This window comes from Schistocerca americana, chromosome 1 (assembly GCF_021461395.2).
Source record: "Schistocerca americana isolate TAMUIC-IGC-003095 chromosome 1, iqSchAmer2.1, whole genome shotgun sequence".
NCBI lineage: Eukaryota > Metazoa > Arthropoda > Insecta > Orthoptera > Acrididae > Schistocerca > Schistocerca americana.
The window spans coordinates 177,068,971-177,096,559 of NC_060119.1; the positions used below are offsets into that span (position 1 = coordinate 177,068,971).

At 43.0% G+C, this 27,589-nt stretch overlaps 1 protein-coding gene across 1 annotated transcript in view; it reads right to left on the bottom strand.

Annotated features, from left to right (window-relative positions):
• Positions 1-27,589, bottom strand: part of LOC124613988 (trithorax group protein osa-like) — a gene marked incomplete at its 5' end in the record, with an annotated part of 283,482 nt that overhangs the window by 159,960 nt on the left and 95,933 nt on the right. The window contains 3 exons of the mRNA XM_047142819.1: positions 11,931-12,181; positions 17,965-18,122; positions 25,673-25,894. Coding sequence (XP_046998775.1) covers positions 11,931-12,181; positions 17,965-18,122; positions 25,673-25,894 — 631 coding nt within the window. The remainder of the gene's footprint in view (positions 1-11,930; positions 12,182-17,964; positions 18,123-25,672; positions 25,895-27,589) is intronic.

The following is a 27,589-nucleotide window of genomic DNA, read 5'->3' on the forward strand; positions in this document are numbered from 1 at the left end:
GGGTACTTTCGGTACCACTATCTGATCCCTCCAACCCTGTTCCACTCCTGAATAGTCCGTGGGAAGAATGATTGTCGGTTAGCCTCTGTATTGTCTCTAATTTATCGAATTTTCTCCTCGTGATCAATATGCGAGATGTATGTGGTGGGAGTAATATGTAATCGGACTCCTGAAAAGTGCTGTCCCGAAATTTCAATAGTAAATCTCTCCGTGCTGCACAACGCCCCTCTTGTAACGTCTGCCAGTGGAGTTTGTTTAGCATCTCCGTAACGCTCTCGCCAGCTAAACGACCCCGTGAAGAAACGCGCCGCTCTTCGTTGGATCTTCTCTATCAGTACTACCTGACAGGGATCCTAGATAGATGAACAATACTCAAGAATCGGGCGAACAAGCGCCTTATGACTTACATTTCCTTAAGATTCTTCCGATGAATCTGAGTTTGGTGTCTGCTTCTCTCACTATCTGTTTTATCTGGTCATTCCATTTAAGGTCGTTCTGGATAGTTACGCCTAGATATTTTACGGCAGACGCTGTATCCAGCTGTTTGTCATCAATAGTGTAGCTGTACAGTAGTGGATCTCTTTTCTTATGTACGCGTAATACGTTGCATTTATTTACGTTAAGGGTCAACTTCCAGAGTCTGCACCATTCAACAATTATCCGCAGGTCGTTCTGCAAATTCTTACTATCTTCTACCGTTGCTGCTTTGGTGTAAACAGCTGCACCATCTGCGAATAGCCTTAAAGAGCATCCGACGCTTTCTACAAAGGGGGCCGCGCGGGATTAGCCGAGCGGTCTCAGTCGCTGCAGTCATGGACTGTACGCCTGGTTCCGGCGGAGGTTCGAGTCCTCCCTCGGGCATGGGCGTGTGTGTTTGTCCTTAGGATAATTTAGGTTAAGTAGTGTGGTAAGCTTAGGGACTAATGACCTTAGCGGTTAAGTCCCGTAAGATTTCGCACACATTTGAACATTTTTTTGAAACAAAGAGGACTGAGAATTAAATGTGGCACCATGTGCAGAAATTAAAGAAGTGATTTCTGTGCAGAAACGAGCACACATTTTAGGAGAAAAAGTAAGCAGATTAAGAAGAGAAATTAAATGGAAAAAAGGAAGAAGTGCTGTGACTCTCATGTGTGGCAATTACTATATGTTTCAGAAGATTTTCATTAACAGTTTCGAAAAGCAATTTAATTCGTTTGTTGCGGTAGTTTTGCACTTAAATTTGTGCCCAGCATGCTTAGTACCGACCCAAAATTTTCCTTTATTTTGCATCAATCCGGATCCACTCTCCATATGTACTGTATGCTTACCAAGAAGAGGGCATTGAATAGGGCAACCGAAGATGATGGTGGCGGTCAGCGCGCGCACTTCCTGGCGCCGTGGCACTCTAACGAGAGCAGTCGCAGCCGACAAAGGCAGCGCGACAGGGCGGCAGCGCGGCCAGCGCGCGGTCCGCCGGCGCGCAGTAATTGCATTTTAACATTGAATATCGAACTGGCGGCCCGTGTTTCGGGCGCGTAATGAGTCCCGCAGGTGCCATCCAGATATTGATTAGGCTCTAAACAATGAGCGACCTTTTCAGCACCGGCGTGCCTCGACTGCATCGCCGGCCCCCGTTGTGTGTGCGTATGCATATATGTAGATCGGCTAATTTTTTGGCATTGGGCAAGGTTTTTTCCCCTGTATTTTTTTTTGTTTTATTACCCGGGTCGTTGAAAAGGGGGCAGCGAAATGAATATGTTGCTGCCCTGTGGGCATTGTCCGCGTTCTCTTTTTTGTCTGGCGTGCTCCTACACGGGCGGCGCCGCTGCCTGGCGGTACAGTCGTGCCACTATTCAACTGTCGCTCTGCTCTTCGCCGCGACTTGTACGAGCCAGGAAAATTTTTCTGCACCCCGTATTGTTCCATCAACAATAGAAGACCCCAACTATGCTTTACCGCTCTTTGTTTTCCGTAGCCACATTATATTTCCGGCTGACCCGTGACATGTTTCGTAGCCTCTTTTACAAATACAAAAAACTGCTTTTGTGCTGTAGGAATGGGTTTTTATCCATCTTGAGGATGTTAGCTGTTTTCTGTCTTTCATTAAAATAAACATGATATAATTTCATAGAAGATGTATAGGCACCGTAGACAGCTTATGAATTTTTGATTAAAAGTTTTAAAGATACATTTATGTTTCATCTCCGGGTAATTTTATCGCATTCACGGTAAACTGCCTTTCTTTCTTCACGAAGAAGCTGCAAGTCGGTAGCTTTCGCTGTGTGATTTGGATAATACGCATGGTGCGTCATGTCGGTTTATGCAGTGGCTTTACCTCCCATCTTGAAATTTTTGAACAGTTTCGTACCTTGTCGAATGGCTCTGAGCACTATGGGACTTAACATCTGAGGTCATCAGTCCCCTAGAACTTAGAAGTACTTAAACCTCACTAACCTAAGGACATCACACACATCCATGCCCGAGGCAAGATTCGAACCTGCGGCCGTAGCAGCAGCGAGGTTCCGGACTGAAGCGCCTAGAACCGCTCGGCCACCGCGGCCGGCGTTGGTTTTACATGCAACTTAAGCCGCCATATCTTCGTGCAGCAACCGCTCCTGGCTATCTGATGATCGATAAATTCCGAAAGCGTCATATGAACAGTAACGTCATCCCTTGCCTGATGTTCGACTTTTATCATTGCGATTCACTCAACCTGAATGCAGAGTTACTGCTTATTGTAATAATGGTCGCCGGCCGAAGTGGCCGTGCGGTTAAAGGCGCTGCAGTCTGGAACCGCAAGACCGCTACGGTCGCAGGTTCGAATCCTGCCTCGGGCATGGATGTTTGTGATGTCCTTAGGTTAGTTAGGCTTAACTAGTTCTAATTTCTAGGGGACTAATGACCTCAGCAGTTGAGTCCCATAGTGCTCAGAGCCATTTTGAACCGTTTTGTAATAATGGTCGTCCGGCACCTGCCTGACTTTGCTTCACATGTATATTATTGAAATTAAAAGATTCTCGAAAATCTTGGAATCCCTAGGACTGACATTTTGCCAGAATAAGTGTCGATAACAGGCAAAAACGGTCGAGAATGGATGAACTGTCTATACAGGCTGTTTCAAAAAGAACTTTGCAACTTTAAAAATTCATATAAATTTATTGAAAGAAGATAGAGAGCTGGGTTGAATGCTATTTTGTAGGGAAACATCAAGTTTTTTCTTTTACCTTCAACTAAAGCTGTTGTATGTACTTCCGTTGGTTATCCTGCACACATCCCATCGGAAGTCAATTTCTTCCCAAACTCACTGTAGTGTTTCAGGTGTAACTTGCTTAGTGGCGGCGTAAATTCTTGCTCTAAGTTCAGGTAGAGAAGACGGCACATGAGGTACAAACGCGATACCCTGGATGAATACCCATAAAAAATCGAGTGATATCAGGTCTGGGGAACGTGGGGGCCACAAATTGGCGCATCACGGCCAATTCCTTGATCTGGAAAGCGATCACTGAGAAAATCCCGGACGTCAGTCAGCCAGGTAGTGGGATGGTGCACCATGTGGTATGAAGTAAACATTTCGTTCTTGGTCATCCCCATCGATCTATGGTATCAGAAATTGTTGTAACATATCCAGGTACACTATCCCATTGATGGTTTTCTTACGGAAAATAAGGGCCCGTACGTTTTGTTCACGCTCAATGCACAAAAAGGTTCAGTTTAGGACTATCACGAACATGTTGCAATGTTTGATGTGGATTTTCACTGCCCCAGATCCTACAGTTGCGTGCGTTAACCTTGGCACTTAAATGAAAAGTCGACTCATCAGAAAAAAAGATGATTTTGTCCAAGAAATGTTCATCCTCATGTAATCGATTTAACATATCCGAACAGATGTTCTTACGAGCAATTTTGATCAGTGTCTTTTATTGCTTGTACGATCGCCAATCTGTATGGTTCCAAATGCAAATGGCTTCTCAACACACGCCATACAGTCGTATGTGGGAACTGCAATTCGCGAGATGCACACCGGGTCGATTTTGTAGGGCTGTTGACAATACGTTGTCTCACTCGCTCAACGACGTTGTCAGATGTGCTTGGACGACCTGATATTTTCCCATGTCTTACCGAGCACCCTATTTCTACAAAACATTTATGCCACTCATAAAGTGTAGGCCAACTAGGAGGATCTTTAGCGTACTTAATACGGAAATTACGCTGATCTGTTGTGTGGTGTCACCGCCAGACACCACACTTGCTAGGTGGTAGCCTTTAAATCGGCCGCGGTCCATTAGTATATGTCGGACCCGCGTTTCGCCACTGTCAGTGATAGCAGACCGAGCGCCACCACACGACAGGTCTAGAGAGACGTCATAGCACTCGCCCCAGTTGTACAGCCGACTTAGCCAGAGATGGATCACTGACAACTACGCTCTCGTTTGCCGAGACGATGGTTCGCATGGCCTTCAGCTGCGTCATTTGCTGCGACCTAGCAGGGCGCCATAGCATTTGATATTGAGATTATAACCTGTACCGTCAAGAGCGATGTGCACCAGTTGTGGATTGAAGTTGAGTATTATATCGGCTACGTACTTTATTTGCTACTATTAATTCCCTTAACTGTTCCAGGCCTCGCGCCGGCCTGCGTGGGCTTGGGCGCGTGCCTTTCGGCTTCCTCTCGTTGTGACTTGGCTGTCTTGCCGGGTCACAACATGTTGTCGCCTACTCGATTCTTCAAGCCAAAACACACAGCCAGGACACTCGGGTACAGTGAAGGCAGCTATCTTTAACGCAACTGCCGCTAGCGCTCCTTACGGTGCGATTCGACACTAGCGAACTAAGCGATACAAAACCTGATGTATTTCTCTACATTTGACACTACTGTCACCCCTGTAGGTACTACGAATTAATTTGTATGAATTTTCAAAGTTGTAAAGTCCTTTTCGAAACACCCTGTTTGCACGGAACCTTCAGTGCGCGAGTCCTAACTCACACCTGGCCAATGCTGTTGTTGTTGTTTTTTTAATCATGACGACCCTCAGCTGCCTCTCAGTGTGTAGTTAAGTATGGATGGCCATCTCATTTCGCTTGTCCCCACAGCGAGTTAGGAGAATTTTGTAGTGATGGGACGTAATATGTCGTACTTACACATTCGTAACCCGTAAGAGACACTACAAACTTCAGTACCTTGTGTAAAACTGCGACTAGAAATGCTTTTACATGTTAAATATAATATTTTAGTTATATTCTGACAACAGGATAGGTAAAGTTATAAATTGTAGAAGATATTCGAGCACTTATCAGAAAATCATACTTTTTAAAATTTTGTTTTTGAATTTTGTAAAAATCATTCTATCATTAGACAACAGATGAGAATGCGATGAAAATTACCAAAGTAACAGCAAAAAACTGCCGCTGGAATCGCTATAGTCAATAAATACACTTCCTCACAAAAAGAAAGTGGAGGACCCAGAAGGGCGGGAGGAAACGAAATGAACCTTCACAGCCTGAGAAAGTATGTGATATTACTGAGTGGTTACAAATAAAGTCAAATTTACAATGAGCTTGGCAATATGCGCCTACTTGTCAGTATGACGTAGACCTGGGTGCATGCTCTGGTTTGGTTAGGAACGACGTCATGAAGCTCTTGTATACTCTCCTGAGGCAATTTGGCCCACATATGTTGTAAATTGTCTTTCATATCCTGGATACTGGTACTGGGATGAAATCGACGTCGGAGCTTGTCACGGACATACTCCGTAGGGGACATATCTGGGGATCGTGCTGGCCACAGGAGTACCTCAGCATAATGCAGGAAGTTCATAGAGACAAATGACTTTTGTGGACAAGCATTGTTCTGTTGAAATATGGCATCACGATACCGTCGCATGAGAGTTAATACGTGAGGATGTGACGTATCCTTGTGCCGTCAAAGTTCATTAATTCACTACCAGCCGTCAACTTAAGTCATACCTGACGGCTCTCCACACATGGCGACAGGAGTAAAACTTCTGTGCCTCTCAAAACCACGAATGAGACCTCTCCATGTCGCCGCCATACTCGCCGACGGTGGTCATTCGGGGTAATGCAGAAACACGATTTATCACTGAGTAGGATGCGACGATGCTCATCAAGCGTTGTTTGCTATCCTGTCATGGCGCCACTCAAAAAGCAGCCATTTTTGTCGCGGTATAAACGCATAGGACAAACTCCCTAGTCCACCTGCTGCTAGCCTTCGACCAATGGTATGGAACGACGCAAAATGTTGCAGGGATCCTGTTTTCGTTACCTGATGACGGGTACAGATGTTAAGAGGTTACAATGTGCTTGGAACATAACACGGTGATTCTACCTTATGATATTCGGTCTCGGTCGATTGGAAACTTTACGACGATTATGCGTGCACACACGTTCCCACGCAGTTCAACTTTATGCTTCACAAAGCAAAATATTACTTCATCTGAGCAGCCGGTGAAGGGACCCACACCGAGGCCACTTTCAAAGTCTGTCAGGTACTGATGCCGGCCGGTGTGGCCGAGCGGTTCTAGGCGCTTCAGTCTGGAACCGCGCGACCGCTACGGTCGCAGGTTCGAATCCTGCCTCGGGCATGGATGTGTGTGATGTCCTTAGGTTAGTTAGATTTAAGTAGTTCTAAGTTCTAGGGGACTGATGACCTCAGATGTTAAGTCCCATAGTGCTCAGAGCCATTTGAAATCAGGTACTGATAACAGTGTTACATGAGTATCCAGAATCTCCGTGTCCTTCGCAGGGAACACTCAACATCTCTCGCTGTTGACGCCCTTACATACCATACCATGCCTAATAACAACACTAAACACGAACAACGATAATGCACTCTTGTGGTCGTTCTACTTGTCACAGGGAATTGTAAATCTAATCATTTACGTACTCGCCGACGTTATGTGTGCGTACAACCCTGATAACTTCTTCCATCCGTGAATGCGTGCAGATGGGGTCCTGTGGTATAGCCGTCCATGCTGCATCCACCTTGTTCCAAAGTTCATCTGTGTCGGTTGGCATTGATTCAGAGCGCTGCACCTGTCGTTCCACCACGTCCCACCCATTTTGGATTGGCGACAAGTCTGGCGATCTGCCGGGCCAGGGCAAAAGGCTGACATCTGTGACACCAAGAAGGCACGTGTTCGAGCAGCAACATATGAGTGCATTGTCTAATGGCGTCTGGGGAGTTGTGCAGAAAGGGTATGGCTACGGGTTGCAGGATGTCATTCCCGTAGGCTACATTGATCACAGGGTGCACACACGCCAGCAGTGATCTGTGGTTGTATCCAATAGCACCCCTTGAGTTGCCACTGTATGTCTTGTGCGACTGCAGTCATTGTGATGCCGTTTCCCCTGTCTGCGGCGAACCAAAATGGGGCCATCATTTTCAAACGAAACTGGATTCGTCCGAAAACACTATTTGATGCCATTCCTGTCCCAAATGACGTCGTTTCATACGCCATTGCCTTTAGCATGTTTCTGCACATTCGTCAAAGATAGGCAGAGGGGAACAACGCGCGCGTAACCCATTGCGTCACCCCTGACAGTGTAAGGCGTGTTACACTGTTCCATTGTTGTGCCAGAACCGAAGAGGACCTAGATCTCTTTTGACGAGGTGTCGATCTTCTCAGCAGGGGTGGGGTGGTCTGGGTGGTGCAGCCTGACCCCTCTGATCGTGTTCTAATGCCTTCCATTAACCATTTGGCACACACCCTTTGCGCTGCCGAAACTCTTCGTCACACACGAGCAGCAATTTCCGGATGGATACATACATTCTCTCATGCCAATAATGCGCCCACTTTCAAACTCACTGATTTGATGGTACGGTTGGCGCATACGTCTGCGAGACATCCTGAACATCTACTGAAGTAACGCTGACCCATTGCTTTAGGTTTATAGCGACAAAGCTACAGGCACATTTTATCGGTAGGTGGTGTTGCGTACGATATCGATTTTGACCCTGAACCCGTGGGCCAACATAGTTCATATGCTAATCATTTCTGCAGAACATACTAATGTACATGTCCTGTGAATATGAACGTCCTGTCTCTAGTCGTTCAATGGGTTTTGTTTTTTCTGACTGTGAGTGGTTTTTATCGTAAGTATCTCATCTTCGTATCTGTCATGGACGCAGAAACAAAAGTCCAGCGTGCCGTTGATTAAAAACAGATAACAGTCACGATGATATCGATACTAGATGCAGTTATGTAAGATTTTTCGAATGGCTGTACAAGCGGTATGGCGAGATTTTCGACTCCGTCCTCCAGTCTTTACGCAATATAGAATACGGCTAGTTTTCAAATGACATAGCTATCAACGAGACATTACACACTTACAGAAAAAAATTACACCTTTGGAATTTTCTGAATTCCGATGACGGAGGCATGATTTCACTGACTGGCTAACAGATTATTGTGTTAGAACTACACGTGCACTTCATCTACCGGGTGATCAAAAAGTCAGTATAAATTTGAAAACTGAGTAAACCACAGAATAATGTAGGTAGAGAGGTACAAATTGACACACCTGCTTGGAATGACATGGGGTTTTATTAGAACCAAAAAAATACAAAAGTTCACAAAATCTCCGACAGATGGCGCTTCATCTGATCAGAATATCAATAATTAGCATAACAAAGTAAGACAAAGCAAAGATGATGTTCTTTACAGGAAATGCTCAATATGTCCACTATCATTCCTCAACAATTGCTGTAGTCGAGGAATAATGTTGTGAACAGCACTGTAAAGCATGTCCGGAGTTATGGTGAGGCATTGGCGTCGGATGTTGTCTTTCAGCATCCCTAGAGATGTAGGTCGATCACGATACACTAGCGACTTCAGGTAACCCCAAAGCCAATAATCACACGGACTGAGGTCTGGGGACCTGGGAGGGCAAGCATGACGAAAGTGGCGGCTGAGCACACGATTGTCACCAAACGACGCGCGCAAGAGATCTTTCACGCGTCTAGCAATTTTTTTGGTTCTAATAAAACCCCACGTCATTCCAAGAATGTGTGTCAATTTTTACCTCTCTATCTACATTATTCCGTGCTATATTAAGTTTTCAAATTTATATTGACTTTTTGATCACCCGGTACTTCAGCCACTGCCTATCGGAAGCAAACCTACTGCGTCATATAACTCTGAATCTCTCTGTAATGCTGAAATTAGTATGCGTCGTTTTTTACGCATGATGTAATATGCATGTACGTGCGTTGGTTAACACTGGTGTAACAGACTTACGGCATGCCGACAAAGATTTCAGTTTCTGGTTTCGTGACGTTTTACTTCTGACTTGTGTAGTATTTAAATGTTTATTCGTTAAAAGTCATTACATAATTCACATCTTTACTGTATTTTTTTATCGCTACGCAAAATCTGTAAACGGACATTGATGTCCTTCAAGACATACCAATTTATTGCGTGTGTGTGTGTGTGTGTGTGTGTGTGTGTGTGTGTGTGTGAATTCCTAAGGAACCAGACTGCTGAGGTAATCGGTCCCTATTATTGCCCATATTGTATACTGAAGCTACGCTTTGTGACATATTACTGATTTAAATATTAAATACATCTATTTGTACTATACAGTCCATCATGTTAACTTATCCTTAAAATAATATTTAAAGAGAACCTAAGCGAGGACAGTTTCTCGTCGCATTAAGACATGCGTGAACTTCGCTATTTTGTATGCCTTTCTGCCCTATTTATATCGGTAGCAACAAATATTTTCAGTCGTTTCAGCTGTTGATCGATATGATCAGGTGGGAATTACTAGTGTACTTAGCGATTGTTGTTACACAATCCTTTAAGTGAGGAAATGTCACTCATGTGCTAGTTATCCGTAAAAGTCTAGAGTACAGTTATTGTGATTTACAAAAAGACCACTGCCAGTATCAAATTTCGTCTCTTTTTAAAGTTGTACGCGATGAAACGCTGATCAATACGGTCGATTCCTGAGCATTGGCGTTCAATATGAGGATCTATATTACTCGCACGTAACAAATGGAGCAAAAAAATAATGAAAGTCGAAGCCGGACAGCACCGGCAAAAGGCGGCAATAAACACGGCGATATGAAGCAGCTGTACTGTTCACTTGTCGCCGGCGCGCTCAAAGCGCAGTTTCCCACAGCGCGGCGACAGAGACGCAAAAAACAGCAGACTGGGGCAGGAGAAGGGCGCGGGTGGGGGACGCGGCGGACACAGAAACGAAAATTGGCAATGTCGGCCGGCGCCAACATGCGCGCAAATAAACGGAATTGGTCCCTGGGCGAGGGGGGGCAGCCGGCGATACAGGCTGGCGCGCACGCCGCTTCCTTCCCCGTCATGTCCGACCCGCGCTAGCGGCACGCGGTAATCGACGAGACGGTTGACCCACTGCGCGAGGGCAGCGTTTCAAGCAGACCGTGCAGCGGCAGAGCCGGGCGACCTAACTCTTTCAAAGCGGTCACCAGCTGTAACTAGTCACCTTCCACGTAATGTTTACCGCAGGCAGGGTAAGCTTGAAAAAATTCAGGTGCAGTCCGTTATGTTGGGTGTTTGTAAATATTTGTACCACTCTGCGTTTTAAGTCTGTTAAGGGGGGTAGGACGTCAAACGGGCCGACTTGGAGCAGGAGAGGCACCACAGCATATTTTAATTTCCACTGTCTATACTTCTACAAGTAGATTCATGAAACTTTGTCAGCATGACCAGGAAGGATTCAGGATTCACACTCGTAGCAGCAGAAGTACAAAAACATAACAAAATAATTTTTTTACATGTGAAATTTCATCACTTTTTCACTTACTATTGGCTGCATTTGTTGCTATAGGTACACTTTTCTTCATAAGTAAGAGAGGCTGTTCGATGAATTTTGCACAGCATACAAACCATACTTACAGGTGCCTAAAACTCTAGAATCTATTTAATGTATGAAAAAATGATTGAGCTGTTACGTTTTAAACTTTATGTTTAGAAAAAATAAAATTTTGTAGTTAATTATCTCAATTTTTACCACAGTTTTTAATATATTTGGAAAATTCTAGAATTTCATACACCTTTAAGTACGGTTTGCAAGGGCGTACCCAGGATCTGAACTGGGGGGGGGGGGCAGGTCATACTAGTCTCAGGAAACAAGTACTTGAGACAACATACAGCACTTCTTATTAAATAAAACAGTAAACCAGTGAAAAACTGCTTTTAATAAACATTTTAAATACAAGAATGCACTTGTACAATCTGAGAAAACATGCAGCATTTCTTATTAAATAAAACAGTAAACTAGTGAAAAACTACGAATATCTTCTATGGGGGGGGGGGGGGGGCAGCTGCCCCACCCCCTGCCCCTCGCTGGGTACGCCCATGATGGTTTGTATGCTGTGCAAAATTCATCAAAGAATCTCTCTTACTTGTGAAGAAAAATGTACCTATAGCAACAAATGCAGCCAACAGTAAGTGAAAAAATGATGAAATTTCATATCTAAAAAAAAAAATTTTGCTATGTTTTTGCGCTTCCACTGCTATGAGTGTGAATCCCGAATCCTTCCTGGTCATGCTGACACAATTTTATGAATTTATTTGTAAAAGTATAGACAGTAGAAAATAAAATGTCCTGTGGTGCCTCTCCTGCTCCAAGTTGGCCCGTTTAACGTCCTACCCCCCTTAATTTCTTTCGTGCGGTCATAATCACGTCTGACACCGTTTTACAAAAATCCCCTAAGTACGAATGATAGCTCCGCCAGTATACTTCCCTTTTATACATCGTGTACGCGTTACTACTATCATCTGTGTGTGTATGCAGGTAACCCATGACTTTTGTCACCTCAGTGTACTTTGAAGGTGAAGTCATAAAATAAGAAAATGTCACGTGATTGAGCTGAAGTGCTGCCAGTGCGTGTATGACCGCCTCGATGTACAGGTTGGAGAATATTAAACGCTGTCCTTCCTTTACGTACTCACCGTTGGCGTGTTCGCGGTAGGAGTCGAGGTAGTGGGAGCCGCTGTCGGGCGTGGACTCGCGGCTGTAGGCGGCTGCGCCCGCGGGGAAAACGGGCCCGCGGCTGAAGTTGACGGGTTCGTTAGCTGTCGAGAAGTCCACCGGCTCCGTCTGTTCGTCGCGCGGGGGCGCTGCCGCTGCCGCAGCCGCTGCGGCGGCCGTCGCAGCCGCCGTCAGGTAGGCGCCGCCTGGGTACATGGGGCTGGGCGCTCCGCTGCAACACAAGCAGCCGTCGCTCTTGCTACGGACGGAGTGTGCCCTCACCATAGGCTGCTGCTTTTCTATCAAGTACGTCGCATACCCTTTTCTGTTCGATACGTAAGCGCTTTTTCATGACTGTCACTGAGTCTCGTCTTTCTTCCCCAGCTTTTCTTTCACCGCGCACTAACAACTTTTCAAAAGAGACTCCCATTTAATTAATACATTGTATCTACTGCGAATTTAAAATATTATAAGTGAAATGAAGAAAAAGGTAGTTGGTAGTAGGCAATGACTGGACGCATCTCTCTAAACACATCACTTACAGTCCCAATTAACACATTACACGTATAACCCATCCCTCATTTTAAATACAGGGTGACACAAGGGAAAAGGACGGTTTTTAATGAAATAATACTCAGCCAACTTTAAAATTAATGCATGTTTATTTACACAAATTCAAAGCTCATTATTTACCATTTTAGTTAACAAAGTTATTTGTGAAAAATAATGTCGTCAAGGTGATGCCCGTCATTTCGAATGCAGGACTCAAGTCTCTTCTCAAAATCCTCTGTCACACGGACTAAAATCTCTGCAGGGATGGCAGCAATTTCTTGAATGATTGCATTCTTCAACTCGTCCAAATTTCGTGGTTTGTGGTTATAGACACAGTTCTTAAGGCAACCCCACAGAAAAAAGTCACATAATGACAAATTGGGAGACCTGGGAGGCCAAGGAACATTGCCAAAACGTGAGATAATCCGGCCAGGAAATATGCGTCTAAGAACTGTCATTGTAACGAACCGAATTAACAGTAACTGTGGCCCCGTTCTCTTCAAAAAAAATAAGGTCCAATAATGCCAACAGAGCCAAGAGCACACCAGACTGTTACTTTTTCTGAGTATAGAGGACGCTGGTGGATAAGGTGTGGATGCTTTGGAGTCCAGTAACGTAGGTTTTGCTTATTCACGGTCCCGTTTAAATAAAAATGAGCTTCATCGCTCATCGATAAAATTTCATTTTCATTCGATCCCAAAATCACTTGCATTCTGTAAGCGAAGTCTTCTCGTACAGCAAAATCAGTTTTCTTAAGTTGTTGGGCAATGAGCATTTTGTAGGGATGGAATTTTAATTCTTTATGCAAAATTCGTCTCACCCATTCAGGACTGATTCGTAACTCACTAGTATGACGTCTAGCTGACCGTCCTGGGCTTCTGATTGCCGCTTCCCTTACCCTTTCAACATTTTCAGGTGTCGCTACTCTGCGTCTCGGGCCAGGATGCTTCTTATCCAGTATGTTTCCAGTAGATCTGAAGTTTTCCACCCATCTGAGGATTGTGTTACGGCTCGGAACAGCTCCATGTCGAACGACATTAAACCGCGCACGAAACAATCGCTGCGTAGCAATAACAGACTCACCACTTTTCACGAAACTGTCATAGACAAACACTCGACGTTGCAAGTCCCACTGCTCCATAGCGACTGAGTAAATGAAATGGCGTCTTGTGTGGATCAGAACTATCCCCACCACGACCACCTCCCACCACCGCGCCCTCAGTACTACGCAGTTCAAAACCGTCCGTCTCTCGTGTGTCACCCTGTACTAAACTCTATTTTGTTTCGTAGGTCATACATCGGTATTAGATGGCGGCATCTCAGTCTGTATGACACATCTCACATACTCAGTCGACTGCTAGTTCGAGTCTTCTTTCAGACATATGAGCCTATGGGTGACATCATTTAACAATAATGCATGGACCTGATTTGCACAGACGAAGACTAAATTTGTGCTTCCTTGAAACGATAGTGGTAAAATAAGATGCTGAATGAACATTTTCTTTCGAAGTGTTAACTGCAGTTTTCCCATTGCAGAGCAACGAGACATTCATTCACACTACCACATACTGAACTTCCAGTGAGCTGCCATCACACGTTTTGCTGCTCATGTCAACACTTAAATATCAAAGCTGATGTTTTGACTGTGAAGAAATCATGCGAGATTGCGTCATATGTTCAAATCTCGTTATAAAATCCAGATACTAAAGTTGAAAGCACCGAGCACCAGTGATAACCTGCAAACATGAGTTAACAACTAGTGTAGGATGCTGATTACAATGACGACAACAACAGCAAGATGAAAAGTATTCAGGTATCACTGACAGACTGGACAAATATAAGTCATATTTGGCTTTAAACGACGTTACCAGAATAAAATGGAAGGAGTCGAAAGTTTATCTACCGCTTGTACAGAACCACACCGAGATATAAAAATTGAGAGTGGAAGGGAGACACTAGTTGAGAAGTCGAATGAGACAGAGTTGGAGGCTAATCTAGATATTACTAAACTTGTACATAAAACAAGCTATGGGGGAAACCAATAAGAAATTTGGAAAAGAAATTAAAATTCAGAGAGAAGGAATAAAAACTTTAAAGTTTGGTAATGATATCGTAATTCTGTCAGAGACGGCAACGGGCTTGGAATACCAGTTGAAAGATAAGGGTACTGGAATCATGTTTATACGAGTAGATGAATTAAATGAGGCAATGCTGAGGGAATTAGATTAGTAAATGAGACACTAAAAGTGTTGGCTAAGTTGTGGTATTTGTATAGCAATATATGTGATGATTGCAGAAGTAAAGAGGATATAAAATACAGACTGGCTAAAGCTAGACAGATTTTTCTGAAAAAGACAAATTTGTTAACATCGAATATAAATATAAGGTTATGAAGTGTTTTATGAAGTATTTGCTGGAGCAGCCGAATACAGAAGTGAAACGTGGACGATAAACAATACAAGCAAGAAGAGAGTTCAAGTTTCTAGAACGTGATGTTACAGAACTACGCAGGTTCAGTGGTTATGCAGAGAAGAAGAGACTTAGTCGTGTTAAGTAGCGTGGAGAACTTCACTAAACCAGTCTTCTAACTGAAGGCTACAAGACAATAGTACTCTTTTCAGGTCAGTGCACTTATCTCACATTTTCCAGTATGCAAATACCAGGAAACCTTTTCTTACAATTCTTGATATCTTTCTACGGTTGCAATAATGTGTTCGTTAGACTAAAAACTTTTTACATTTCTTTTAATGTGTGGAAAAATAGAATTCGGAAGAGCCAAGTCTCATGAGCAGAGCGGATGTCCCAACAGTTCGCTATTCAAATGCTTCAGTTTTACCATAGTCAGAGAATTTCTGTGATCAGCTGCAATGTCTTGATGAGGTATTTTTTCCGTTTGCAATAGAAATCTCTAATGGCTTTTCATTTCATTTAATACAAAAGACTTAAACAGTGTTGCATCCTAGAAAACGCCGGCTTTAACCTTTCCTGCCGCCTGTGCGTCCTTTTTTTTCTTTCTTTTTTAGTGGTATTCTACCCACTGCTATGAATTTTGATTGGTTTTTCGAGTTCAGTAGCTTAACCAAGTCCCGTCTACAATAGCAAATTTAGTTTTACTCAACTTTCAACAAATTCGGTACTTACGTTGCACAAAGCTGCACCATGGTTAATTCTTTCTCTGATATAGTTATGGCATCTGCTATTTTATACACCTTTAATCGCCGATCGTCCAATACTATATTATGCATTATCTCAATGTTGTTCATTGATTAAAATCCAATGTTTTAATTCTGTAATAATCGTCATATAGCTGTTTCAATAATGTAAGAGTTCACCTTGCACCTCATGTCAGTTATCGCTTACTTATGATTGTTCACCATCCATCTCAAGATAATTGTTTTGGACTTGACATCGGTCACATTCTAACCGCTCCGTATCTCAGTTTGCGGCGGTAGCTCGTACGCCTTCTGTAATAACATACGTTTTACGACATAACACATACTCATTTAACGCCTCGCTCTTGGTTCCGCGCCAAAAAACAAAAGGAAGGAAGTGTGAGAGGAATTTACGGCGCCTGTGACAGAGAGAGTGTCTGGCAGTTAGGCGTGCCGCACTCGGCGCTCCCGGCAATGCTAATGCGCCGCTGTAAACAAGGCCCATCTCGCGCGGAGGCAGCGCGGCCTGCCTCGTTACGGCCCGCAAAAACGGCGCCGACGCCGACGCCGAACCCACCAGCCTCTCTTTCCCCTTCTCCGCTGACTCTCACTGCTGAGTCGTCCTCGTGATGGGCGCCCGTCCGCACCAGTATCATTGTTCAGATGAGGCGCTAGGAGTTTTATTTCCATTGCCTCGCACCCTCATTCTTTGTACTTCTTCGCTTTCCTCGAAGAACATACCACCAGCCGAGTTAGATACCTTTTCAGTGTTACGTTTTCTTTATTTTCTAGAGGTTGGTTGTGAAACGCGTCATGACGGCAAAACAATACCCTGTATTCACAATTGCGCCTCATCGACGTTAATTTTAGGTCTTTTGTATTTTGCTAAATATCTTCTTCCATCGGTTCCATAGTCAGGGAATATAATTTGAAGTGTAGTCGGAATTAGATATGTACACTGAAGACATTGAGCATGGGAGAAATATCATTAGCAGATATGTAGTATCAAGGCGCTGCCGTAGTAAGAGGGGAAATGGACTTATTAAGAAGAATGTGTAAAAGGTAGCACAACAAGTTTATAATTGAATGACGTTATTTCGAGATTCGTCCGACTCCACATTAGCTACAAAATCCAATCTGATATGCTAACGCACTGTTCTTCTTGCTTATCAATGAAGTCATTATATAAAGAAAGGAAACGCACATGTATTACTTGATGGAAGAACTTAATACAGCAAGCTTAAAATAGGACTGATATCCAATACAATAACACTAATATAATGCATCACAAAAATAACGAAAAGAACCTAGTACAAATTGACAACGAAGTCATGGAATCATTGTCTGAGCTTCTATGCAATACGACAGTTGAAGACAATGACTGGATAGACAGGAAAATAAGCCCCGGAGTAAAAATGGTGTAGAATAGAGAGAGAGAGAGAGAGAGAGAGAGAGAGAGAGAGAGAGAGAGAGAAATATATATAGAAAACAGGTATGTCAACACCAAGCTTCCAAAGAGTTCGGGAGAGAGAGAGAGAGAGAGAGAGAGAGAGAGAGAGAGAACAGGTCTGTCAACACTAAGCTTCCAAAGTGTGCGGGGACCCAAACTAGATTCTCGATCAGGAAAAAGGACTACCAGATGCACTGATCAGAATGCGAAATGCGAGTTGGCAGAAGAAGCAACTCGGGCGGGAACTCAAAATAGAGAAAAATAGTACGAGACAATTTACATAAATCGTATGTTACCTTTTCTTGCGCGAAATGAAACATTTCTGAATGACAGCGATGAATTTGGAAACGATTCGTAAAAGTTATTAGCATAGATAGGATGGACATTTCAGAAAACTTCTGAACGATCGAAACTGCTGACGCTCCAAAGTAATGTCGGTTATTCTCATTCTTCCGCAATGGAATTACTAAGCTTGTATTGAAATATTGTCTTGCGGTTCCACTGAAGAATTAGGTTCATTTGTGAAATATGTGGAAGAATGTTATAGCTTTGTTAGTATACTAAATTGATACTTCTCCTGTTTTACTTTTCAAGCGTCTTTTGACATGAAAAAGATTACAGGACCAGTCGACCATTGTTATCCCAGTATGTTTTGCTTGAGACATCAAGCGACACAACAGCGAACCATTGAGTAACAGAGAGTAATATTTCTGATACAAGGTGGCACGTCACAATTTGTAGGCTTGCAGTTTGTCTAGAGAGATTGACGACCGCGAATTTTTTTTATTTTTTTATTTTTTTTACAGTAGTAATCATTTCACTGAGACTACTGGAATGATCTCGTGAGAGACGGGTTCTGACCTCGCGGGAACCCTGCTGACGCTGAGGTCCAGAGTCTGTCCCTGCGGGCTGGGCACATGCGGACTGGCGGAGAGGTGTGGACTGGTCGCCGCCTGCGGACTAGAGCCCCGTGGACCGGCGTAGTGCGGGCTCAGGCTGCTGGCTCCGTATGCGGGGCCCTGCAACAGAACAACTTTCTACTTCATGTTGCCGTTTGGAGGCTGTGTCAGTTCCAGTAGTGGTGAAACAGCATGTGACGGATCGAACGGCAAACTGTCTCGAGCGGCCTGTGAAATAATATTCTACTGCTTACAAAATGAAATAAAATCATTCATTTCATCGTCCTGTGATGGTTTTAGGACTTCAGGTAGGGGACACAAGGAAACTTTCTATACATCGCAATATCTGACCACAGAAATGGTAAAAGAACTCAAGAGAAACAACCAGTGAGGGGTGCATGACGGAAATAAAAACGTGTAATTAATATAACTGTGGAAGTTCTTAGCAGTCATAATGCGTAATAACTGTGGTGGGTGTTTTCCGAATGGGGAAAGCGGAGAAACAAGTCCGTGCTGCTTATGGGACAACACGCTAAAATGACGTCATCAAAGGCTTTCTCTGGTTTTGGGATCGATGGCTTGTTGGAAAATTATAAAGACATTTGTGTTTAATGTATGCTATCGATTGGCATAATAAGAATCCGGATTCATGTGTAGTTTGTCTGTAAACCGATTAGCGAGTAGTGCTTGTGGTGGGCAAGGTGGCCCTTTCTGCAAGAACGCGTAACCTGCTGTACAGGCACATTAAGAATCTCTTTCCCGTCTAACAGTGGAAAGCAGATTCTGTTGATGTCGGTTTCTTGTGTTAGTTATGTAGCTGATAAAGTCTGGCATCCGTATAGTGTTTATACATTTAGTGGAAAATAAGCACTCTCAACCGTGCCTGAGCATTGCGTTGCCAGAGATTTAAAAGACGTGCCGCGGAAAGGCCGGAAGAACATTGGGAAACAGCCTTTAGGTCCTCCTCGTGACGTAGTTGATTAGAGAGAGTGGAGAATCGCTTGGTCGGTCTTCAGTTTACCCACAGTCAGTAGCATATAACACGAGGTAATGAGGGTTGGTTATAAGATCGTTGAATGGACAACACTAACGCTCCTATGAACTGATATCAGGTAGAGGTTTTGATTTTAGTTTCGTGTCATATTAACCCTTTAAGTTTTTTGGATGTTTGACTAGTTGGTAGAGAGGAACACACTAAGAGAAACTGAGTATTTCTACTAACGAGAACCTCTTCAAAATAAGTTAATACCAGTATATTCGATGCGTCCATCTCAAATGTCTTCGAAAGTATCACTTTCAGTAATGTTATGGATGAATGAGCTGTGGTGGAGTTAGTGTTCCCTCACAGATGAAGGGTTGTGGCTCTTTAAGATCCTTGAGATTGTTAGGAGAGCTTGGAAGCTTTGAATGAAATTCTGATGCTTAATAGGGCAGATGATTCAGCTTACCCTTTTCTCGCATGATATCCTGCGAAACATGTATGATGGCGACAGGCAGATTCATATTTCTAGATTTCCGGAGTGAGTTTACACGGTACCCCACTGTAGACTCTTAACGAAGGTAAGAGTATACGGAATAGGTTCCTAGGTATATGAATGGGTCGAAGATTTCTTAAGTAATAGAACCCTAAACATAGTCGTCAGGAATGTCCCAGGGAAACGTGACAGGCTCGCTCGTATTCTCTGTAAACATAAATAATCTCACGGACAGAGTGAGCACCTATCTATGGCTGTTTGCTAATGATGCTGTGGTATACCGTAAGGTATTGTCGCTGAGTGATTGTTAAGAGGATATAATATGACTTGACAAAACTTCTGGTCGCTGCGATGAGTGGCAACTTGCTTTAAATGTAGAAAAATCAAAGTTAATATTGATGAGTAGGATAAAAGAACGTGGCGTTACTAGTGTACTACTTGACACAGTCTCGTCGATTAAATATCTGACGTAACGCAGCGGAAGCCATGTGAAATGCAAGGAGCATGTGAGGATCGTGGTAGAGAAGGTGAAAATTCTACTTCGGTTTATTGGTTCATCTGTAAAGGAGAACGCGTATAGAACACTAGTTCGATCCACTCTTGGGTACTGCTCGACTGGTTGGGTTCCCCATCAGGTCGGATTAAAGCATAACATCGAAGCAATTCAGAGGTGGGCTGCTAGGTTTGTTATAGGTCGGCTCAATCAACAAGCGAGTGTTACGGGACGCTTCCTGAACTCAAGTGGGAAGGAAAGACGACATGGTTTCGTGCAGCAAATTGAGAAAGTTTAGAGAACCGCTTGAAGCTTGCTGCGGAACGATACTACATTTCGCGCAAAGACCAGGACGATAGGATAAGAGTAATTAGGGCTCATACGGAGGCATATAGACAATCGTTTGTCGCTCACTCTATGTGCGAGTTGAACAGGAAAGGAAATGACTAATAGTGGTGGAAGGTGCCCTATGCCACACACCATATAGTGGCTTGCGGGGTATGTGTGTAGATGAACATGTAGAACTGGAAATATCTCGACATGAGAATTATTTCTGAAGGAAATACTTTTAACCGTATCATCATGTGAAACATGAGGCACCATGTGATCTAGGGGAGCAGAAACGCTTTATGGATGAATTATTCGTAAGAATTGCAAACATGAGTCTATTTCACGGAGCATCTGAGAGTAGTGTGTTGAACTCACACAACTCATACTTTAAAGTACTTGGAGAAATGTGTACAATATATTCACTGTGACGGCTACTCCCATGGCAACATCTTCGTGTAAGTATTATGCTATCACTGAAAGAAGTGCAGTATAATCATGTTTCCTTGTTGTGATGTGATATATTTCGCGTTACATTGTGTGCAGTGAGCAAATTTTTCGTTTGTGTGGCTATATTGTTCGTAGTTGCTTTATGATTGTTGAAGGTATTTTAATTCCTCTTATAGTTGCGAAAATCGGAATTAAATTTCTTTCCATGAGCAAAGCCTGTTATAATAACCTCCAATAATTATTTGAAAACTATAGAAATAATAATTTGAGAAATAACAGCGGAAAGCGAACAATAGCTTGTTGTCTCTCTTAGAGATTTGATGCCACTGCCGAATTCATGCAAGTTTTTAATCTGATATAAAAGAAAGATAAAATTTACTCGCCTGTCTTTTAGAGTCCAAGATTTTAGTCGAAAATGCTAGGATTAATAATTAAAAATGAGTGGCGAAATGATAGCTGACTGTGGCACTGTTAGTTTACGACACTGACTAGCAAGTAATACAAGTAGCAAAGAAACAGTAGATATCTTTACACGGGATCATTAATATTTATCGTCTTGTTGACAGCTCATAATTAATGTTTTCTATGAAACGTCTCCGAATTATTTCAGTTTGTGACTTTAGCAGTAGATATTAAATGTGTGAACACTATTAAGAAAAGTGTACCAGAGTCAGTTCTGCGAGAAATGACCGAAAGGCATAACACGAGCTGGAAGATGCAAATAACGATAAGTGACAGAATAGTTAGCACTTTAATTCGTGTTGTTGCTGTCAGTGACCATGACAACTGAAAGTCTAGCCTTGAAGTCTCCAAACTATTATAATCTAAAACAAAATTAAAATGTAATAGTGTCAAACAATTACAAAGTCTTAGTAATTGCCTCCTGATGTATGGTGAAGATATTACAAATTGATTAATGTAACCAAGAGTGACTGAATTTGAGATAGGTGCAGTATTGCCGCGAGTGTGTTTCTGTCGCCATGGCGAATGGAATGCTTGGGAGTGTGACATCTCTAGAATGAAGTCAGACGCTTTACTGTGAGACAATCGAACGCGGATGGGTAAGACGCGCGATGTAACCGCATTTGATTGCGGAAGTGTCTAGGGACGCGAATTGTGCAGCAGTACAACTATGAGGTTTTACAGGCTACTGTCTTAGGGATGCACGGAGAGTACCTTGGTTCTTGGAAACCAGCCAGTCTAGGACAATGCTGGAACAGGTAATGGAAAGATGGAAATACTGTCGCGGATAGGTCCGTCATCGTTTCTCACTGGCGGACAATACAGAAACCAACAGTCGGGTCGTTTATGACAATTTGTTCAACTATGTTATCTCGCAGAAGATCTGTGCCTTCGCGGCATCGCACCAGGTTTGTATCATAATGCTTTGAGGAACACTCCACGAACACGACCATACCTGTATTTCATGCCCCCTCCCTCACTCAGCTCACTTGACCTATATCCCAGTGTAGGACACCATCGAGTAATATTTGCGTGACTTAACTGAGTTACGACCAATCTTCGAAAGTTGTTGGCGCTGAATGAACGGTCATCACTCAGCATGACTCCTCAATGCTTTTATTATCTCGTGGTGTTCGTGCGACGAATCGTCGCCGGCATTGTGGTGGAAAAGATTGCTAATTCAGCGCTCTTGGATATGTTTGTCAGAGTTAAGGAAAGGGCTTTTTATGTAATGTATGTTTTCCTAGGAAGCTACGGATTCATAATGTGACTGGTCATGCACAATCCTCTTGCATGTCGGGTGCGAAAGCAACCATTTTCCTTGGCAACTACACACGTCACACTATGATTTAGAAGAACGGTCTAGCGGTCACTAGCACCCACTCTTGATTCTTCACTACCTCACGCACAGAGCGTGATTGGCTCTTACTCGGACTCAGTGTGCTCGACAAATGAACACTAACTGCCTTTATGGCCGCAATTTGTGAAAGCACTGCTACCAGGGGAGATAAAGCAGCAGCCAGCTGCAAGTGGTCGATGGAGATGATTAACAGCGGTTCTCCTCACCCATAAAAAGCAATACATCGCTTCGTTCACCAGTGAAAACGAAAGTGAGGGCGGACGAAACGGGTCGTGAATGGTTCGTAGTGGCTGCTATTTGGAAAATAAGTGACGCGTTTCGATATGAAGCTTCTGTTGCTTCGAACAAGTCCGAAGCCATGGAAATGGTTTCGAGCTGAAAACGTAAATAGCACTGGTAATCACAAAAAAGCAATATGACATCTGTCACGTAGATTAAAAACCACAATTTACATCGGATGACATTAACTGTAAATATCGATTTAGTGCATCATTTTCTGATAATATCGAAAAGTAACGCCATTGATTGCAATAGTAAGTCTATTCAAGAATGTTAAAAAGTTATTTTGTGGTTGTATCTTATTATTGTGTGTTCTTTGGTTCATAATTTACCAAGTGACAATTAAAAGCTTTTCACATTCAAAGAACTATTCTTTGTGCTATTTCCCAGTATTACTTCTTACATGTATCAGCAAGCAGAAGTCGGAGAAAGTATGTGCGGCGAAGTAAATATAAGGCAAAGGCCGGTGAAAAAAGTCGTAGTCAAGTGAAATACTATAATTCCGTTGGCACTTTGCTACCGAAACAAATTCTTCAAAGACTGTTATACATCTTGTTAACATAAAAAATACTATGATAGGATTCATCAGGACACTGAAAAGTGCCTGGCTTTTTCCTCCATGCATTACTTACCATAACAGCCAGTTTTTGGCATTGCGGAGTTGTCCTGTGTTAGCCGCTGTTTTATCTTGCTGAGAGTAATTTTTTTTTTTACTTATTCGCCCCAGTTCATTTAAATCGACGGCTTATTCGAAACATCGTTGCAGAAATGTATTAAGTAATTATTTATTCAAATAAACTGTACATCTTTGTACGTTCCTGTCTGTTTAACACACTGACTGCTGCATGCATAGTGAGGGATGTTTCTTCGCCAGGTGAGACCAGTCAACGGCGTTAGACCTGAGCCTCTGCTGTGGCCAACGGCAGCCTTGTGATACTGTAGTCAACGTATTAACAATTAAGCAAGTTGGTGGATATTTGCTGCTTCTAATGTACAGTTGTTGGAAGACAACGATCGAAGATTTACAGGCATGAAATGGCGTTTGCCTTCTTCTTACGTTCTAGAATGTTTTCTCGGCCGTACTGATGTTTCATTATTTTGTCAGATGCACATGAAGTTCCGAACACGCTTTTCAAATCATCTCTAAGTTCTACATATTTAATATTATAATTTTTGTTACAATCTCTTTTTCACGTTTATCTTCGTGTTGTTTAATGATTGAAGCTTATATTCCAGGCATCGTTTCTAAACTGAGAAGTTCTTTAGCGTGACTTTCGAGGGTGTGTGTGCGCCTGCTGACGCCAGTGACTTTTAGTTAAACCACATATCCGTCTGTAGGCTGTTGAATTCACTACCTCTCTTTCGTATTCACGCCTTCGTTTTCATAGATAAGGATCGAAAGCCTAAATTATTCATGAGCTGCTTAATTTTTCTAGCTTATATTTTGTCGTGTGGCATTTGTATTCCTGCTACTGACTATTATAACGATATGTTTACGTAATGTGTATACATAAACATACAGTTATAAATGTCCCAGTTCGTAGTCGCTAATTATAACAATATGTTTACTTTTGTGCTGTAACATATAGCCATAATGAGCGATGGAAATATATTTGCGAACGCCGACCGTGTGCGGCTGTTTCTTGTTGGATCGTCTGACCAGTCAGAAGTTGCATTGCAGAGGAGAGTAAATGCCTATTCAAAATATAATTATTTTTGGATAGCTCAACATGATTTCCTAAGGGACCGTAGTTTATCATGCATTTACCAGTAGAATATGGCGCGGAGAAAATATTTCGCCGCATGCAACTTCCGTCCGATTTCGACGAAAGAATTCGTGACTGTGAACTCTCTATTTGGCAGAAACATAAAGAAAATTAAATAACTTCATGAAAGAGTGAGACATAGATTCTATACTAAATAAATAGTCCATAAACCAGTTCCGTTTAACTCTGAATTTATGGCAATTAATAGATGAACTTACACTGCAACGAAGGATTTAACATGGATGCCGTTTTGACTGGCACTTCTCTTCTCGTAATGAAAATAATTCCTTAGACGTTTTCACAGACACGTCACACAATAAATCTACTACTATGCAGTATTGCACTTTTAGTATTGAACTTTTACTTTACACTAAAATAATATTATTTTTAACAATAATAATACGGCGGCAAGACATGCGCGTCCGACACAAGTTACAAGAGGCCAGAGAAAAAAAAAAAAAAATCAGTAACTGAGTAACTGTTAATCGAGAATATCTCGTACATCAAAAGTATGTCTAAAAGTGTTCTTCTTCTGTCCGTTTCTCGCGCCGCGGTTTTCAAAGTCAGTAACTCACTGCATCTCTGACGGCGCTTCGACAATAAACACGTAACGTCACAGGACGTTCACCTTTTACATTCTCGCAACATTATTTGCTAACTGTAACTGTAGCTGTTGCCGAGCGACTGCTCGATTAGTGAATGATTTAAAATGATAAGGCAATCACATAATGTTACACTATTTAAATTATAATCTTGAGCAGAAACATCGTGAAGTCTCGATTATTATAGTGCTTAACTGCTTTATGACTTATATTAAACTGTTACTCCTGTAGTGATACATGTCAAGGATTAGATTAAAGTGTTCTGTAACTGAATGAAATACGCGCGTCTCGTGACAGGATCCCGTAACTTTGGTATCTTCAATTGACACACATATAAGCAGGTCTTAGATGTAGTTTAATTGCTCACCTGTAATCCAAGAATGGCTTATTCGTCGATCCCCTCTGGTGAACCGGAGTGCGAGCAGGGCAGTAACAGGGCAGAGCTGCTTGCCTTACCTGGGGGCTGGTGGAGGTGACGCTGGACGTGGACAGGTCCATGACGGAGCCGCCGGGTGAGGTGTTGCCCTTGAGCTGGCCTGCCGCTACACACTTGACGGACAGGTTGATGGCCGAGGAGAAGCCGGGCGGCAGCGCCCCGCCGTTGGGATCGAAGTGGTACATGGGACGCGGGTACAGCGGCTCTGTCACCGGTTCCGTCTTCAGCAGCGGCAGCTGCTCCTGCGGCTGCAGATTCGGCTGCTGCTGCTGTTGCTGCTGCGGCTGCTGCTATGGCACCCAACACACAACCATTGTTTTTGAGTTACAGAGGGGACAATTTGGATAAGCAGTCCCATAGTGGGAACAAACTAATGAAGCGCAAAATCAATCAGAGCTTCTAGCTCTTACTTTTGCAGTCCATCACGTACAGGAGACTGTTCTGGCATCGCTGTATTAAATTTATTAACCTCTTTTTGCACGATTTTATCTAACCTGGCGTATATTAGCATGATTGGCTTCTTTCAGCCAATTTGGCTGCGACACCTTATTTTGATTCGAGATAAGCGGATACCAGAACTGTTGAGTCACTCGTCCTGTATGGGTTAGTAAATGTAACACACAGGACGTTTTTCATGAAATGCAAAAGAGTCAAAATACAATTTGCATGATTGGAAATGGTTGCTAATGAACATGTTGGGCGCCATAGCGGATAGCTCAATGATGCAGTCGGCTCACGGAAACAAATCCAGTGACAGCGCCTCTTACTGAAGGCAACAAGCATCTGCTCAGGACCACGTAGCTTTGCTTTCACGTGCTCTGTATGCCACAGAGTATCTCAGGCGTTTCACAGCCATAAACACTGATCTTACCAGTTGTCCTCCGCTGTAGCAGATGCTTGTGCCTATATAACTGACAGTGCACTGAGTTAGTTTTCAACAAACCGGATATCCCGTTCTTCTTACGGCGATCCCGCAGGCAGCCTTGCACCGCCTCTGTCGCAGTGCTCTTCTGCGTCATCTGGAGGGGGGTGAGCTTCGTCCACACAAACATGCATTGACTTACTTCATGCTTGTTCCAGAAGTACTGAGAAGCCAGAGTACAATGAGTGATAGAGCTAACCAATTACACGTATATGCTATTAATTTTGAACTATTTATGTACAAGATGATGGCAGCAATGCATTGTACAGCCCTTATATAATTATATATCCCACGAAAGAACCAACTGTAATATGAGCCAGCGAGTGAGAAACTACTTTTACAATTACATTCACTGCAGACTGCAGTGCAGCACAAAATACCATATTGAGAACACTGTACATTCCAGCGGACAGTGTTCTATCGTTTAATCCACGAACAAGCTGATGTGTTAGCTTCAATGAACTGAGAATAGTCTGGTATCTTCCTAAAATGATTATTTGACGGAAATTTGCTTGTTTCTGCTTCGACGAGACTAAAGTTACAAACATTCCTCTTAGGAAGAGAGGTTATCCTTTGTGAAAGATTGATTTGAGATAGAAGCACTGATTGGAGTTAAATAATGCATTAATTAGTGTTCCATCCATGTTTATAAAACGTTAATTTATAAAACGTTAGTATTCACAATCATCCGATATCCTCGCTTGCTGGCCGCACGGGGCGCTGCTATGGCTGTGAGTAACAAAAACGAGACGGAGTGCCGCGGCTGTTATGTTAGACTGTGCTTTCACTTTGTTCAGGTGCTACGTCTTGTACTGCGACACATACGAGTACAGTGAAGATGTGCGGAATGACTCGGTTTCTATGCGCTATTGAAGTTCAGAATGCAGGCGATTGTCTTACAACGTAATTTATTTCGAACTATGTGCATCTTGAGGAAAATGTTTCATCTCCACTGTCGACAGTATCGGAAAACACATTTTGATTTTAGTGTTTAGCAGCGGCAGTTGATATTTGT